This window comes from Heterodontus francisci, chromosome 3 (assembly GCF_036365525.1).
Source record: "Heterodontus francisci isolate sHetFra1 chromosome 3, sHetFra1.hap1, whole genome shotgun sequence".
Lineage (NCBI taxonomy): Eukaryota > Metazoa > Chordata > Chondrichthyes > Heterodontiformes > Heterodontidae > Heterodontus > Heterodontus francisci.
In genome coordinates this window covers 190,351,804-190,364,324 of record NC_090373.1, presented here as the reverse complement: position 1 = coordinate 190,364,324, position 12,521 = coordinate 190,351,804, and the positions used below count along the sequence as shown (strand labels likewise).

The window sequence follows — 12,521 nt, the reverse complement described above, 5'->3', positions numbered from 1 at the left end:
GCCTGTCCATCTACAAGGCACAAGTCAGGAGTGTGATGGAATACTGTCCACTTGCCTGGATGGGTGCAGCTGCAACAACACTCAAGAAGCTCGACACCATCCAGGAAAAAGCAGCCTGCTGATTGGCACCCCATCCACAAACATTCACTCCCTCCACCACCGACGCACAGTGGCAGTAGTGTGTACCATCTACAAGATGCACTGCAGCAACGCACCAAGGCTCCTTAGACAGCACCTTCCAAACCCACGACCTCTACCACCTCGAAGGACAAGAGCAGCAGATGCATGGGAACACCACCACCTGCAAGTTCCCCTCCAAGTCACACACCATCCTGACTTGGAACTATATCGCCGTTCCTTCACTGTCACTGGGTCAAAATCCTGGAACTCCCTTCCTAACAGCACTGTGGGTGTACCTACCTCACATGGCCTGCAGCGATTCAAGAAGGCAGCTCACCATCACCTTCTCAAGGGCAATTAGGGATGGGCAATAAATGCTGGCCTAGCCAGTGACGCCCACATCCCATGAATGAATTAAAAAAAAATATAGCACAGGAAGCCATTCAGGCTACGATGTCAGTGCCAGCTCTGAACGATCTGAGCAATTGGTCCCACTCCCATGCTCTTTCCCCACAGCCCTGTACATTTTTCATTTTTAAGTCTTTGTGCAATTCCTTTTTGGAAGTTATCAGTGAATCTGCTTTCAGTGAGTGTATTCCAAATCATCATAACTCGCAGTGTAAAAAAAAAGGATATGCTGGCCTTGGAAGAAGTGCAGGGTTGATTTATAGGACTCCAAAGGTTAAATTACAAGGAGAGAGTTGGGTTGTATTCCCTGGAAATTAGAAGATTAAGGAGTGATTTGAATTAAGTTTTCAAGATGTTAAGGGGAACATATAGGGTAGATAGAGAGAAACTATTTCTACTGGCTGGGGTGTTTAGGACTGGGGACATAGTCTAAAAATTAGAGCCAGACCTTTCAGGAGTGTAATTAGGAAACATTTCTACACAACAAAGAATGGTAGAAGTTTGGAATTCTTATCTGCAAATGGCAATCGATGCTAGATCAATTGTAAAATTTAAAACTGAGATTGAGAGATTTGGTTATCCAAAGATATTAAAGGATATGGGATAAAGGCAGTCACAAATCAGCCATGATCTAATTCAATGGCAGAGCTTGATCAAGGGGCTAACTGGCCTCCTCATGTTTCTATGTTCCTATGACAGGATTGGGTTTGGCTGCGCTGCCCTACATAGTGGAATGACCCATCAACATTTACAGTCTGGCTCATATGTTAGGAATGGCAAGTCGTCAAAGGTAGTGGGGATGTTGCATGGCAGGGCTCCGTAGCAACAAGGCAGCACCACCAGGATGGAAGGGGAGGGAATAAGTTGGTAACTCTTGCTGGGGTACTTTCTCACAGTCTGTGGTCAACTCCCCCCTCTCCCATGTCTCGCCTGAATAGCCAATATTCATGAGTGAAGCCTGACAGTAAATGTCAGTAGGCTATTCGACAACAAGGGCCCTCATAGTCCTCTTTTCACCCTGGGCCACACGCGCCATAATTAAGGGCATGGACCAGCAATCAGGCATCCAGGGTGGGGGTAAGGGGAAGGAGTGGCGCCCAACTGCAGCACTGCTCCGACTGCCGCCCCTACCCTGGCCACCCCCCGCACCCCCTCCCGCAGGTGACCAGCCTTCTAACTAAACTCTTGTTGATTTGCAGGTGTGGTTCCAAAACCGGCGGGCTAAATGCCGCCGCCAAAATATGGAGGCAACTCACTCAGCAAAGCCTCAGGCACGCATGCCGTTGCCTGGTAACTGCTCCGATCAGTCCCAACAATCCTGTCTGCCGGAGGCGCACAGCCACCACTTCCAAGAAGTCTTGACCCAGGTGTCCTCAGCTTTGGGTGAAGGTCGGGGAGCATCTAACGCTGGATACCGGTGGAGAATAAGGGAGGGTGACTCCAGTCAAGCCCAAAACCCCACCAGCAGTGGTGGAACATTCAGAGCTTCAAGCCAGGTGAAAATTGAGGCTGATGACCAATCGCCTCAGGTTGCTGAAGTCACTGGGGACATGAAGATGCTCGTTGGGCAGACCCTAATGGTGGCATTTGAAGGTGACCATCCCCTCTTCCACACTTGTGCTATTGGGTCTGAGATGGATATTAAGGTCCCTCCCAGCACTTCTTCAGCCTTCTCTTTGACTCCAAGCCCCTATTCCACCTGGCGTCACTCCCTATGGGAATCTGTGGGCCCGTGTTCATCCATTTCTGAGCCGGGACCCGACTGGGAAGACTGTGTTGCCTCTCTGGATCTCCCCTAAGTGCATGTGCGCTATTATTTTGAAGGTTTCCAATTGACTGATTAGTTAGCTTCGCATGGAGCATCTCTTCATTGGGAACAAGCAAACCTCTGCAGTTTTGAGGATGAGAAGGTTGACCAATTAGAATATCACCAACCAAAGGAAAAAGTATATTAACAAAATGTAAACTGCAAAAAATGTATTTACGTAATCACTCCTCAGAAACCAATCCTTCCATAGGACTAGATGCAGAGAACAGTCATCCTTGACCTGAGAGCTTGATATTTGCTTATTAGGAATACATGTTTGCAGAAGTGTTTGTCAGGCAGTGTTCTATTTGTGCCTCTCAGTGAATATTTTACTGATTGTGTTGTATGTAGACCTTTATGTAAAAACCAAACAAAACCACAATTGAAACAAATTAAAACTTAAAACACTTCAATGTTTCTGTACAGTGTGTCTTCTCCTTGTGTGAATCTATTGTTTTCTTTTTCCAAACTGGCATCTGCTGGGAAGAGTTCCACGTGGCCAATTATTAGTTTTGATGGTAACGGAAGTGGTAGCTGCCAAAGATTCTGCCAGATTCTCCTTGAAGTCAGCAAAAAATAAAATTGGGTTTCATATATAATGGGCATCCAATTGACTACCTGTTAGCCGTAATTCAGTGGCTAGGGCTCTTGCCTCTGAATCAGAAGACTGCAGTACTGAGGGAGTGCTGGACTGTCGGAGGTGCTGTCTTTCGGTTGAGATGTTAAACCAAGACCTGGTCTGTCCTCTCAGGCGGATGTAAAAGATCCCATAGCCTCTATTTTCATGAAGAGCAGGAGAGTTCTCCCCAGTGTCCTGGCCAATATTTAACCCTCAATCAACATCATAAGATACAAATTATCACAAAAGAACAAAGAAAATTACAGCACAGGAACAGGCCCTTCGGCCCTCCAAGCCTGCGCCGATCCAGATCCTCTATCTAAACATGTCGCCTATTTTCTGAGGGTCTGTATCTCCTTGCTTCCTGCCCATTCATGTATCTGTCTAGATACATCTTAAAAGACACTATCGTGCCCGCGTCTACCACCTCCGCTGGCAACGCATTCCAGGCACCCACCACCCTCTGCGTAAAGAACTTTCCACGCATATCCCCCCTAAACTTTTCCCCTCTCACTTTGAACTCGTGACCCCTAGTATTTTAATCCCCCACTCTGGGAAAAAGCTTCTTGCTATCCAGCCTGTCTATACCTCTCATGATTTTGTCCACCTCAATAAGGTCCCCCCTCAACCTCCGTCTTTCCAATGAAAATAATCCTAATCTACTCAACCTCTCTTCATAGCTAGCGCCCTCCATACCAGGCAACATCCTGGTGAACCTCCTCTGCACCCTCTCCAAAGCATCCACATCCTTTTGGTAATGTGGCGACCAGAACTGCACGCAGTATTCCAAATGTGGCCGAACCAAAGTCCTATACAACTGTAACATGACCTGCCAACTCTTGTACTCAATACCCTGTCCGATGAAGGAAAGCATGCCGTATGCCTTCTTGACCACTCTATTGACCTGCGTTGCCACCTTCAGGGAACAATGGACCTGAACACCCAAATCTCTCTGTACATCAATTTTCCCCAGGACTTTTCCATTTACTGTATAGTTCACTCTTGAATTGGATCTTCCAAAATGCATCACCTCGCATTTGCCCTGATTGAACCCCATCTGCCATTTCTCTGCCCAACTCTCCAATCTATCTATATTCTGCTGTATTCTCAGACAGTCCCCTTCACTATCTGCTACTCCACCAATCTTAGTGTCGTCTGCAAACTTGCTAATCAGACCACCTATACTTTCCTCCAAATCATTAATGTATATCACAAACAACAGTGGTCCCAGCACGGATCCCTGTGGAACACCACTGGTCACACGTCTCCATTTTGAGAAACTCCCTTCCACTGCTACTCTCTGTCTCCTGTTGCCCAGCCAGTTCTTTATCCATCTAGCTAGTACACCCTGGACCCCATGCGACTTCACTTTCTCTATCAGCCTACCATGGGGAACCTTATCAAACGCCTGACTGAAGTCCATGTATATGACATCTACAGCCCTTCCCTCATCAATCAACTTTGTCACTTCCTCAAAGAATTCTATTAAGTTGGTAAGACATGACCTTCCCTGCACAAAACCATGTTGCCTATCACTGATAAGCTCATTTTCTTCCAAATGGGAATAGATCCGATCCCTCAGTATCTTCTCCAGCAGCTTCCCTACCACTGACGTCAGGCTCACTGGTCTATAATTACCTGGATTTTCCCTGCTACCCTTCTTAAACAAGGGAACAACATTAGCAACTCTCCAGTCCTCCGGGACCTCACCCGTGTTTAAGGATGCTGCAAAGATATCTGTCAAGGCCCCAGCCATTTCCTCTCTCGCTTCCCTCAGTAACCTGGGATAGATCCCATCCGGACCTGGGGACTTGTCCACCTTAATGCCTTTTAGAATACCCAACACTTCCTCCCTCCTTATGCCGACTTGACCTAGAGTAATCAAACATCTGTCCCTAACCTCAACATCCATCATGTCCCTCTCCTCGGTGAATACCGATGCAAAGTACTCGTTTAAAATCTCACCCATTTTCTCTGACTCCACGCATAACTTTCCTCCTTTGTCCTTGAGTGGGCCAATCCTTTCTCTAGTTACCCTCTTGCTCCTTATATATGAATAAAAGGCTTTGGGATTTTCCTTAACCCTGTTTACTAAAGATATTTCATGACCCCTTTTAGCCCTCTTAATTCCTCGTTTCAGATTGGTCCTACATTCCCGATATTCTTTCAAAGCTTCGTCTTTCTTCAGCCTCCTGGACCTTATGTATGCTTCCTTTTTCCTCTTAGCTAGTCTCACAATTTCACCTGTCATCCATGGTTCCCTAATCTTGCCATTTCTATCCCTCATTTTCACAGGAACATGTCTCTCCTGCACGCTAATCAACCTCTCTTTAAAAGCTTCCCACATATCAAATGTGAATTTACCTTCAAACAGCTGCTCCCAATCTACATTCCCCATCTCCTGCCGAATTTTGGTATAGTTGGCCTTCCCCCAATTTAGCACTCTTCCTTTAGGACCACTCTCGTCTTTGTCCATGAGTATTCTAAAACTTACGGAATTGTGATCACTATTCCCAAAGTAGTCCCCTACTGAAACTTCAACCACCTGGCCGGGCTCATTCCCCAACACCAGGTCCAGTATGGCCCCTTCCCGAGTTGGACTATTTACATACTGCTCGAGAAAACCCTCCTGGATGCTCCTTACAAATTCTGCTCCATCTGGACCTCTAACACTAAGTGAATCCCAGTCAATGTTGGGAAAATTAAAATCTCCTATCACCACCACCCTGTTGCTCCTACATCTTTCCATAATCTGTTTACATATTTGTACCTCTATCTCACGCTCACTGTTGGGAGGCCTGTAGTACAGCCCCAACATTGTTACCGCACCCTTCCTATTTCTGAGTTCTGCCCATATTGCCTCACTGCTCGAGTCCTCCATAGTGCCCTCCTTCAGCACAGCTGTGATATCCTCTTTGCTGTTTGTGAGATCTTGCTGTGTTCAAACTAGCTGTCGCGTTTCCTACATTACAACTGTGACTACACATTTCATTGAAGTGCTTTGGGACATCCTGAGGTGGTGAAAGATGTATACTAAATTCTTTAAAAAAACACAAATCTGGAGCTATGTTCATAGAAATGCGACATTAAATTACTGGTGACGGGCCAGGGAGGAAAGGATTGTCAGGCCCAATTTGTCCGTCTCCTAGCAACTGTTTGGGGCTGAGTGTGGGATTCTGCTTCCGGGGTGAAGGTGGCAGCGAGACCGGAAGTGACGCATGTGCCTGGTTACGTGGCCGCTGTGGGGTTGTGGACCGGAGGGGGAGGGGCGGCTCCAGTGTCATCACCGCGACGATGCTCGGGATGATGGCGGCAGCCGACGGCAGCTTGGATTCCGGCAGCGCCAGTGGCTCTGCTCGGCTGGAAGTCTCCATCGACGGCCTGACACTGAGCCCGGACGAGCAGGATAGCAGCAACAAGCAGCGGGAGGCCTCGCTCAGCGACGGTCAGCCGAGCCCAGCCGCCGCGGCGCCAGGCTCTGGGGATGGACGGGCCGGGGCCACTGGTGGGGGAGACAAGGAGCAACAGGAGGGGCAGACACAGGCCGAGGAGATGGAGAAGCGGTGGGGCTTCCTCCTAAATGAACTCTACTGTCTGGCTCTCAAATTCTTTAAAGGTACAGCGTCCCCTCCCCCAACGAAAACACACTCCTTTAATAGTAATTATATGTAAGTTGTATATGTACCTCGTCCCTATGTCAAAATATTTATTCTATTATCATGGGATGATACAGCACAGAAGGAGGCCATTCAGCCTATCGCGCCGATACTGGTTTTGTTGCCCAATTGGTTCCACTCCTCTGGTCTTTCTCGACAGCCCTGCAAATTTTTATCTTTCAAGTAATTGTTCAATTCCCTTTTTAAAGTTATCAATTAAGCTGTTTCCACTGCCCTTTCAGGCAGCACATTCCAGGTCATCATAACTTGCTGGGGTCTTTAAAAAAGATTCTTTGTATTCACCAATTATCTTAAAATTCTGTCCTCTAGTTACCAACCCTCCTGCCATTAAAATTACAAGGTATCTGCCTAGAGTAATGAAGAGAAACTGTTTCTCCTTATTTACTCTGACCAGACACCTTGTAATTTTAAGCATCTCCATTAAATTTTCCCTTAAATCTATTCTCTTAGGGGAGCAATCCCTGTTTTAGTGTCCCAACAGTGCACGTTTAAAGCACTAAATGTATAAAAGTGCTGGATATATGGTAAAGTGCATTGTTACTAACTGATTTTCTATGGTATAACAGAGCATGTTAAAAACTAATTTTAGTCTTTGAGAAATTAGGTTAGAAGACTGGAGTGTAATTGGACCATAGTTGCAAAAAAAATTCAGTCCTTTTTTCAAAAGTCCTTATTTTCATTTATTTAGCCATTTTAGAAATAGTGTCGCCATTTATAATAGGTCATGTCACTTTCTCATACTGTAGTTTTATTTCTAACAAAGGTATTGTAAGTTGATTCAATTATAAATGTGAACATAATGGAAAAGGTTAAAAGGAAGTGTAAGATTTTAACATTCATTTTACATGCAAAATATATTGTGTATATTTTAAAAATCTTTAAGGTAAAATATTTTAAGTAACACTTCCTTTTTTTAGTTGTCATCCTTGTTTTCAAATGCTCCATGGCCTCAGCCCCTCCCTATCTCTGTAACCTCCTCTGGCCCTACAAAGCTGTGAAATATCTACGGTCCTCCGATTCTGTCCTATTCAGCATCCCCAATTTTAATCTCTCCACCAGTGATGCTGATGCTTTCAGTTGCCCTTAGGTCCTAAGTTCTGGAATTCCTTCCTTAAACCTCCCTGTCTCTCTACCTCTTTTTTTTCTCCTTTAAGAAGCTCCTTAAAACCTACCTCTTTGACCAAGCTTTTGGTCATCTGCCCTAACATCTTGTGTGGTTGAATGTAAAATTTTTGTTTTATAATGCTCCTGTGAAGCCTATTGGGACATTTAACTACATTAAAGGTTCTACATTAGTGCAAGTTGTTCAAATATTTATTGAACTTCTGTGTTAAAAATCTGCGTCTGAATGTACTTCCTGTCAGTTCCACTTTAGAATTACATCTTTCTGGTAGTCTTAGGACTCTTGCACCTCAATTTTGTGTGCTTCAGTTCCTCAGCCTGTACTGCAGTGAAGTTCCAATCAACTGGTTGCTGCTGCTCCGTTGCTTTGTTTTGTCATTTAAGTATAAATAATATAAATCAACTTTTTTTTTAAGCAGAGGGCTGAGGCACTGGAATACATTACAAGAGTTAGTGATGAAAGCAGAGAACATGTTGGCATATAAGAATAGTTAGGTAGGTAGTTAAAGGAGTGTAGGAACAGGGCAGGCACGTGAGATTAAGGCTATTGCTCATGTGGAGGAACCAACACCAACTAGACAAGCTGGGACTGAAAGATCTGTTTCCATATTGTAAATTCAATGTAAAGGTATTGTATAAAAATAAGAACAGTTTATCTGGATGTCACTCATCTGACAGAGTGAATGGGATTAAACTAGATTGCTCCAGTTGATGTCTTGTGATTTCTATAAACTTGGTTAACCGAGGGCATCTCTGTGCTTTACAGCCAGTGCAGTACTTTTGAAGTGTAGTCACGGTTGTAATGCAGGGAGATAAATGTGATCTGTTCGGACAAATGTATGACTGTACGTAACCTATGCGTTGTTATATGACGGGAGGTTCTGAGTGTAGTTTAACAAGGCATAGCCCTAATAAAATCAGTGTTCCCTTTCTGATCACTATGTAGTGATCCATGCAGGAAGTGGGTGAGAGAAGGAAGTCAGGCTTGTCCCTCTTTCCTCTACCACCTCTCCCTTCCACCCCTCTCAGCCTGTCCACTTACATCAGCAACTTCATACATGAGGGTTGAGCCGCAGCACCTGTGGGAACCGTACTCCCAACATGAGTCAGCATCTTCAATGCTGTCGTGAAATAGGCTGATCAGTACTTGCCTATTCTATTCTGCTACTGTTGGTGAAACAACCCTGTTGCATTTAAACACAGCTTCCTGCTTCCTAAAAGGTTACTTTGTAATTAATGGCTGTTTTTCATTGGTGCTAGTAGCTCAGATGTTACCAAACATTTTAAGTTCCTTGGCAAACTGCACAGTTACAGTGCAAGCTTGCATTTGGTCTCTGGATGTGGTAAACATTATACCACTGGTTGTCTGGGCTTCATTGTTTCTAATGATCCCTATTCTCATCTTTGTTTTCAAATCCCTCCCGTCTCTCCCTAACTCTGTAATCTCCTCCAGCCCCATAACCCTCAGATCTCTGTGCACATCTAATTCTGGCTCTTGAGCATCCCCGATTTAATGTCTCCACATTGTGGCCATGCTTTCAGCTGCCCAGGCCCTAATCTCTGGAATTCCCTCCCTAACCCTCTTCACCTCTCAAATCACTCACCTCCCTTAAAATGGTCCTTAAAACCAAGGTTTTGGTCATCTGTGCTAATATTGTCTTATGGGCTTGGTGTTATACTTTATAACACTCCTGTGAAGCATCTTGGGATGGATAATTGCATTTAAGTTGCTATATAAATATACAGTGTTTTTGTTGTTGCAGTTGACTACCAGTTTTAATACTGTTTGCCTGTTGGTGCAAAACTGAGTAAATTTTAATTTTTTAAAAAAGGCATTTGAGGATCTTCTGGATTGTGGTAGATGTTGGTGCAAGGCAGAAGCTGCATTAAACATCCTGAATGGAATTGATAGGTTGCTGAGACCCACATGATCGAGGCTAGAAGTCAAATTATCAGGACTGGGGATTTATGTGAATATTGTCACTATGTTGGAATAGTGAGCTTCAGTAGCCCCTGACCCCATCACCAGAACCCCCTCCCCATTACTTCATCCAGGTGACCGTCTTTTGCAGGTATCAGTGGGCTTTTTGACTGGGCAGTGCATTGCCTGACATCCATACAGGTGTGTTTTTCAGCGTCAAGCATTGAGTTGGCGTGAATGACTTTTTTTCTTATTTTCAGCACCTGCCCACATACAAGGCACTGAGGCTGATAGTAACATTTCCTGGTTAATATTTATCTCTCAACCATAAGTAATAGGGGCTGGAGTAGGCCATTTGGCCTTGATCTGCCATTCACTAAGATCGTGGCTGATTTACCCCAACTCCATCTTCCTGCACAATCTCCATATCTCTTCGCAGAATTACAGAATTGTTACAGCACAGAAGAGGCCATCTGGCCCATCGTGTCTGCTCTGGCTCTCCGAAGGACCAATCTACCTAGTGCCATTTTTCTCCATAGCCCTACACATTCTTCCTTCTCCGATAACAATCCAGTTCCCTCTTGAATGCCTCAATTGAACCTGCCTCCACCACACTCTCAGTACATTCCAGAGCCTAACCACTCGCTGCATGGAAGTTTTTCCTCGTGTCCCCATTGCTTCATTTCCCAGTTACTTAAATTTGTGCCCCCTTGTTCTCGATCCTTCCACCAATGGAAACAGTTTTTCCCTATCTGCTCTGTCCAGACCCCTCATGATTTGGAATACCTCTATCAAATCTCCTGAACATTCTCCTCCAAGGAAAACAGTCTCAACTTCTCCAATCTCTCTACATAACTGAATTTCTTCATCCCTGGAACTATTTTTTAAAAATCTTTTCTGTATTCTTTCTAATGGCATCACATCTTTCCTCAAGTGAGGTGACCAGAACTGGGCACAGTACTCCAGTTGAGGTCAAACCAGTGTTTTATACAAGTTTAACATAACTTTTTATTGTTCTCTATGCCCATATTGATAAAGCCTACAATACTGTATGCTCTATTAACCACACTCTTAACCTGTCCTGCCACCTTCAATGATTTATGCACATACACACCCAGGTCCTTCTGCTCTGCACCCCCTTTAGAATTGCATTTTATATTTTAACTCCATGTTCTTCCCACCAAAATGAATCACTTCACACTTCTCTGCATTAAATTTCATCTGCCACTTGTCTGCCCATTCCACCAACCTATCTATGCCCTTTTGAAGTATAACTCTAGCCTCCTCACTTCACAATACTTCCAAGCTTTGTATCCAAGTATGCTACTATCCTTTTCATTCCATCAGCTAAACTTTGCTGACTAATTTGTTTGGCACTTTATCAGGCCTTTTGGAAGTCCATGTACACCACATCAACAACATTACCCTCATCAGCCCTCTCTGTTAACCTCATCAAAAAATACCAACAAGTTAGTTAAACACAATTTACCCTTAACAAATCTGTGCTGGCTTTCCTTAATTAATCTGCATTTGCCCAAGTGACAATTTTGTCCCGAATTATTGCTTCTAGAAGCTTCCCCACCACTGAGATTAAACTGACTGGCCTGTAGTTGCTGGGCTTATCTTTACAGCCTTTTTTGAACAAGGATGTAACATTTGCAATTATCTAGTCCTCTGGCACCACCCCTGAATCTAAGGCAGACTGAAAAATTATGGCCAGGGTCTCTGCAATTTCCACTCTCTCTTCCCTCAGTATCCTTGGATACATCTCATCCGGTCCTGGTGCTTTTTCAATTTAGTACAGATAGCCTATCTAATACCACCTTCTTATCACTTTTAAACCCTTCACGCATCTGAGTTATCTCCTCTTTCACCATGACCTGCACAGCATTGTCCTTGGTAAAGACAGATACAAAGTATTCATTTAATACCTCAGCCATGCCCCCTACCTCCATACGTAAATCCCCTTTTTGGTCCCTAATCGGCCCCATTCTTTTACCACCTTTTTACTATTTGTGCTTATAGAAGACTTTTGGATTCTCTTTTATATTAGTTGCCAGTTTCTTCGCATACTCTCTTTGCTTCTCTCATTTACTTTTTCAATTCTCCTCTGAATCTTCTATATTCGGTCTGGTTCTCAATTGCATTATCCACCTGACATCTATCATATGCACACTTTTTCTGCTTCATCTTTATCTTTTTCATCATCCAGGCAGCTCTGGATTTGTTTGCCCGACCTTTCCCCTTGATGGGAATATACCTTAGCTGTGCCCAAGCTATCTCTTGCCTGTTGACCTTTGATTCTAATTTATTTGGGTCAGATTCTTTCTTTGAAGCCTACTTTACCCCAGTTAATTATTCTTGTTCTGGATTGCTCCTTGTCCTTTTCAATTCCCATTATGATGCAATGTTCACTGTCCCCTAATTGTTCCCCTACTGACACTTGATCCACTTGTCCCAACTCATTCCCAAGAACCTAGTAGTGCCTCCTTTCTTGTTGGACTGGAAACACTGCTATAGGAAATTTTCCTGAACACACTCTAGGACTCTAGCCCCCTCTCTGCCCTTTACACTACTGCTATTCCAGTCTATATTCAGATAATTAAAATCCCCTGTTAAGACTGCTTTATAATGCACCTGTCTGTAATTTCCTTGCAAATTTGTTGCTCCTCTTCTTTCACACTAGTTGATGGCCTATAGACTACAAAGCAATGTAATTGTACCTTTTTTGTTCCTTATTTCTAGCCAAATAGATTCTGTCCTTGACCCTTCTGGGGCATCTTCTCTCTCCAACACCGCAATGCTCTCAATCAATACTGCCACCCCTTCGCTTTCCTTCCTTTCCTG

General features: G+C 44.2%; 2 protein-coding genes across 2 annotated transcripts in view; both read left to right on the top strand.

Moving 5' to 3' along the window:
* LOC137367171 (homeotic protein ocelliless-like) overlaps nt 1–2,687 on the top strand; it is a 31,653-nt gene extending 28,966 nt beyond the window's left edge. Inside the window, exon 3 of the mRNA XM_068028607.1 lies at nt 1,728–2,687. Within this exon, the coding sequence (XP_067884708.1) occupies nt 1,728–2,327 (600 nt within the window). The 3' untranslated portion in view covers nt 2,328–2,687. The remainder of the gene's footprint in view (nt 1–1,727) is intronic.
* Nucleotides 2,688–6,185: 3,498 nt separating this feature from the next.
* The window catches only part of acbd3 (acyl-Coenzyme A binding domain containing 3), a 72,801-nt gene continuing 66,465 nt past the window's right edge, over nt 6,186–12,521 (top strand). The window contains exon 1 of the mRNA XM_068027931.1: nt 6,186–6,570. Within this exon, the coding sequence (XP_067884032.1) occupies nt 6,249–6,570 (322 nt within the window). The 5' untranslated portion in view covers nt 6,186–6,248. The remainder of the gene's footprint in view (nt 6,571–12,521) is intronic.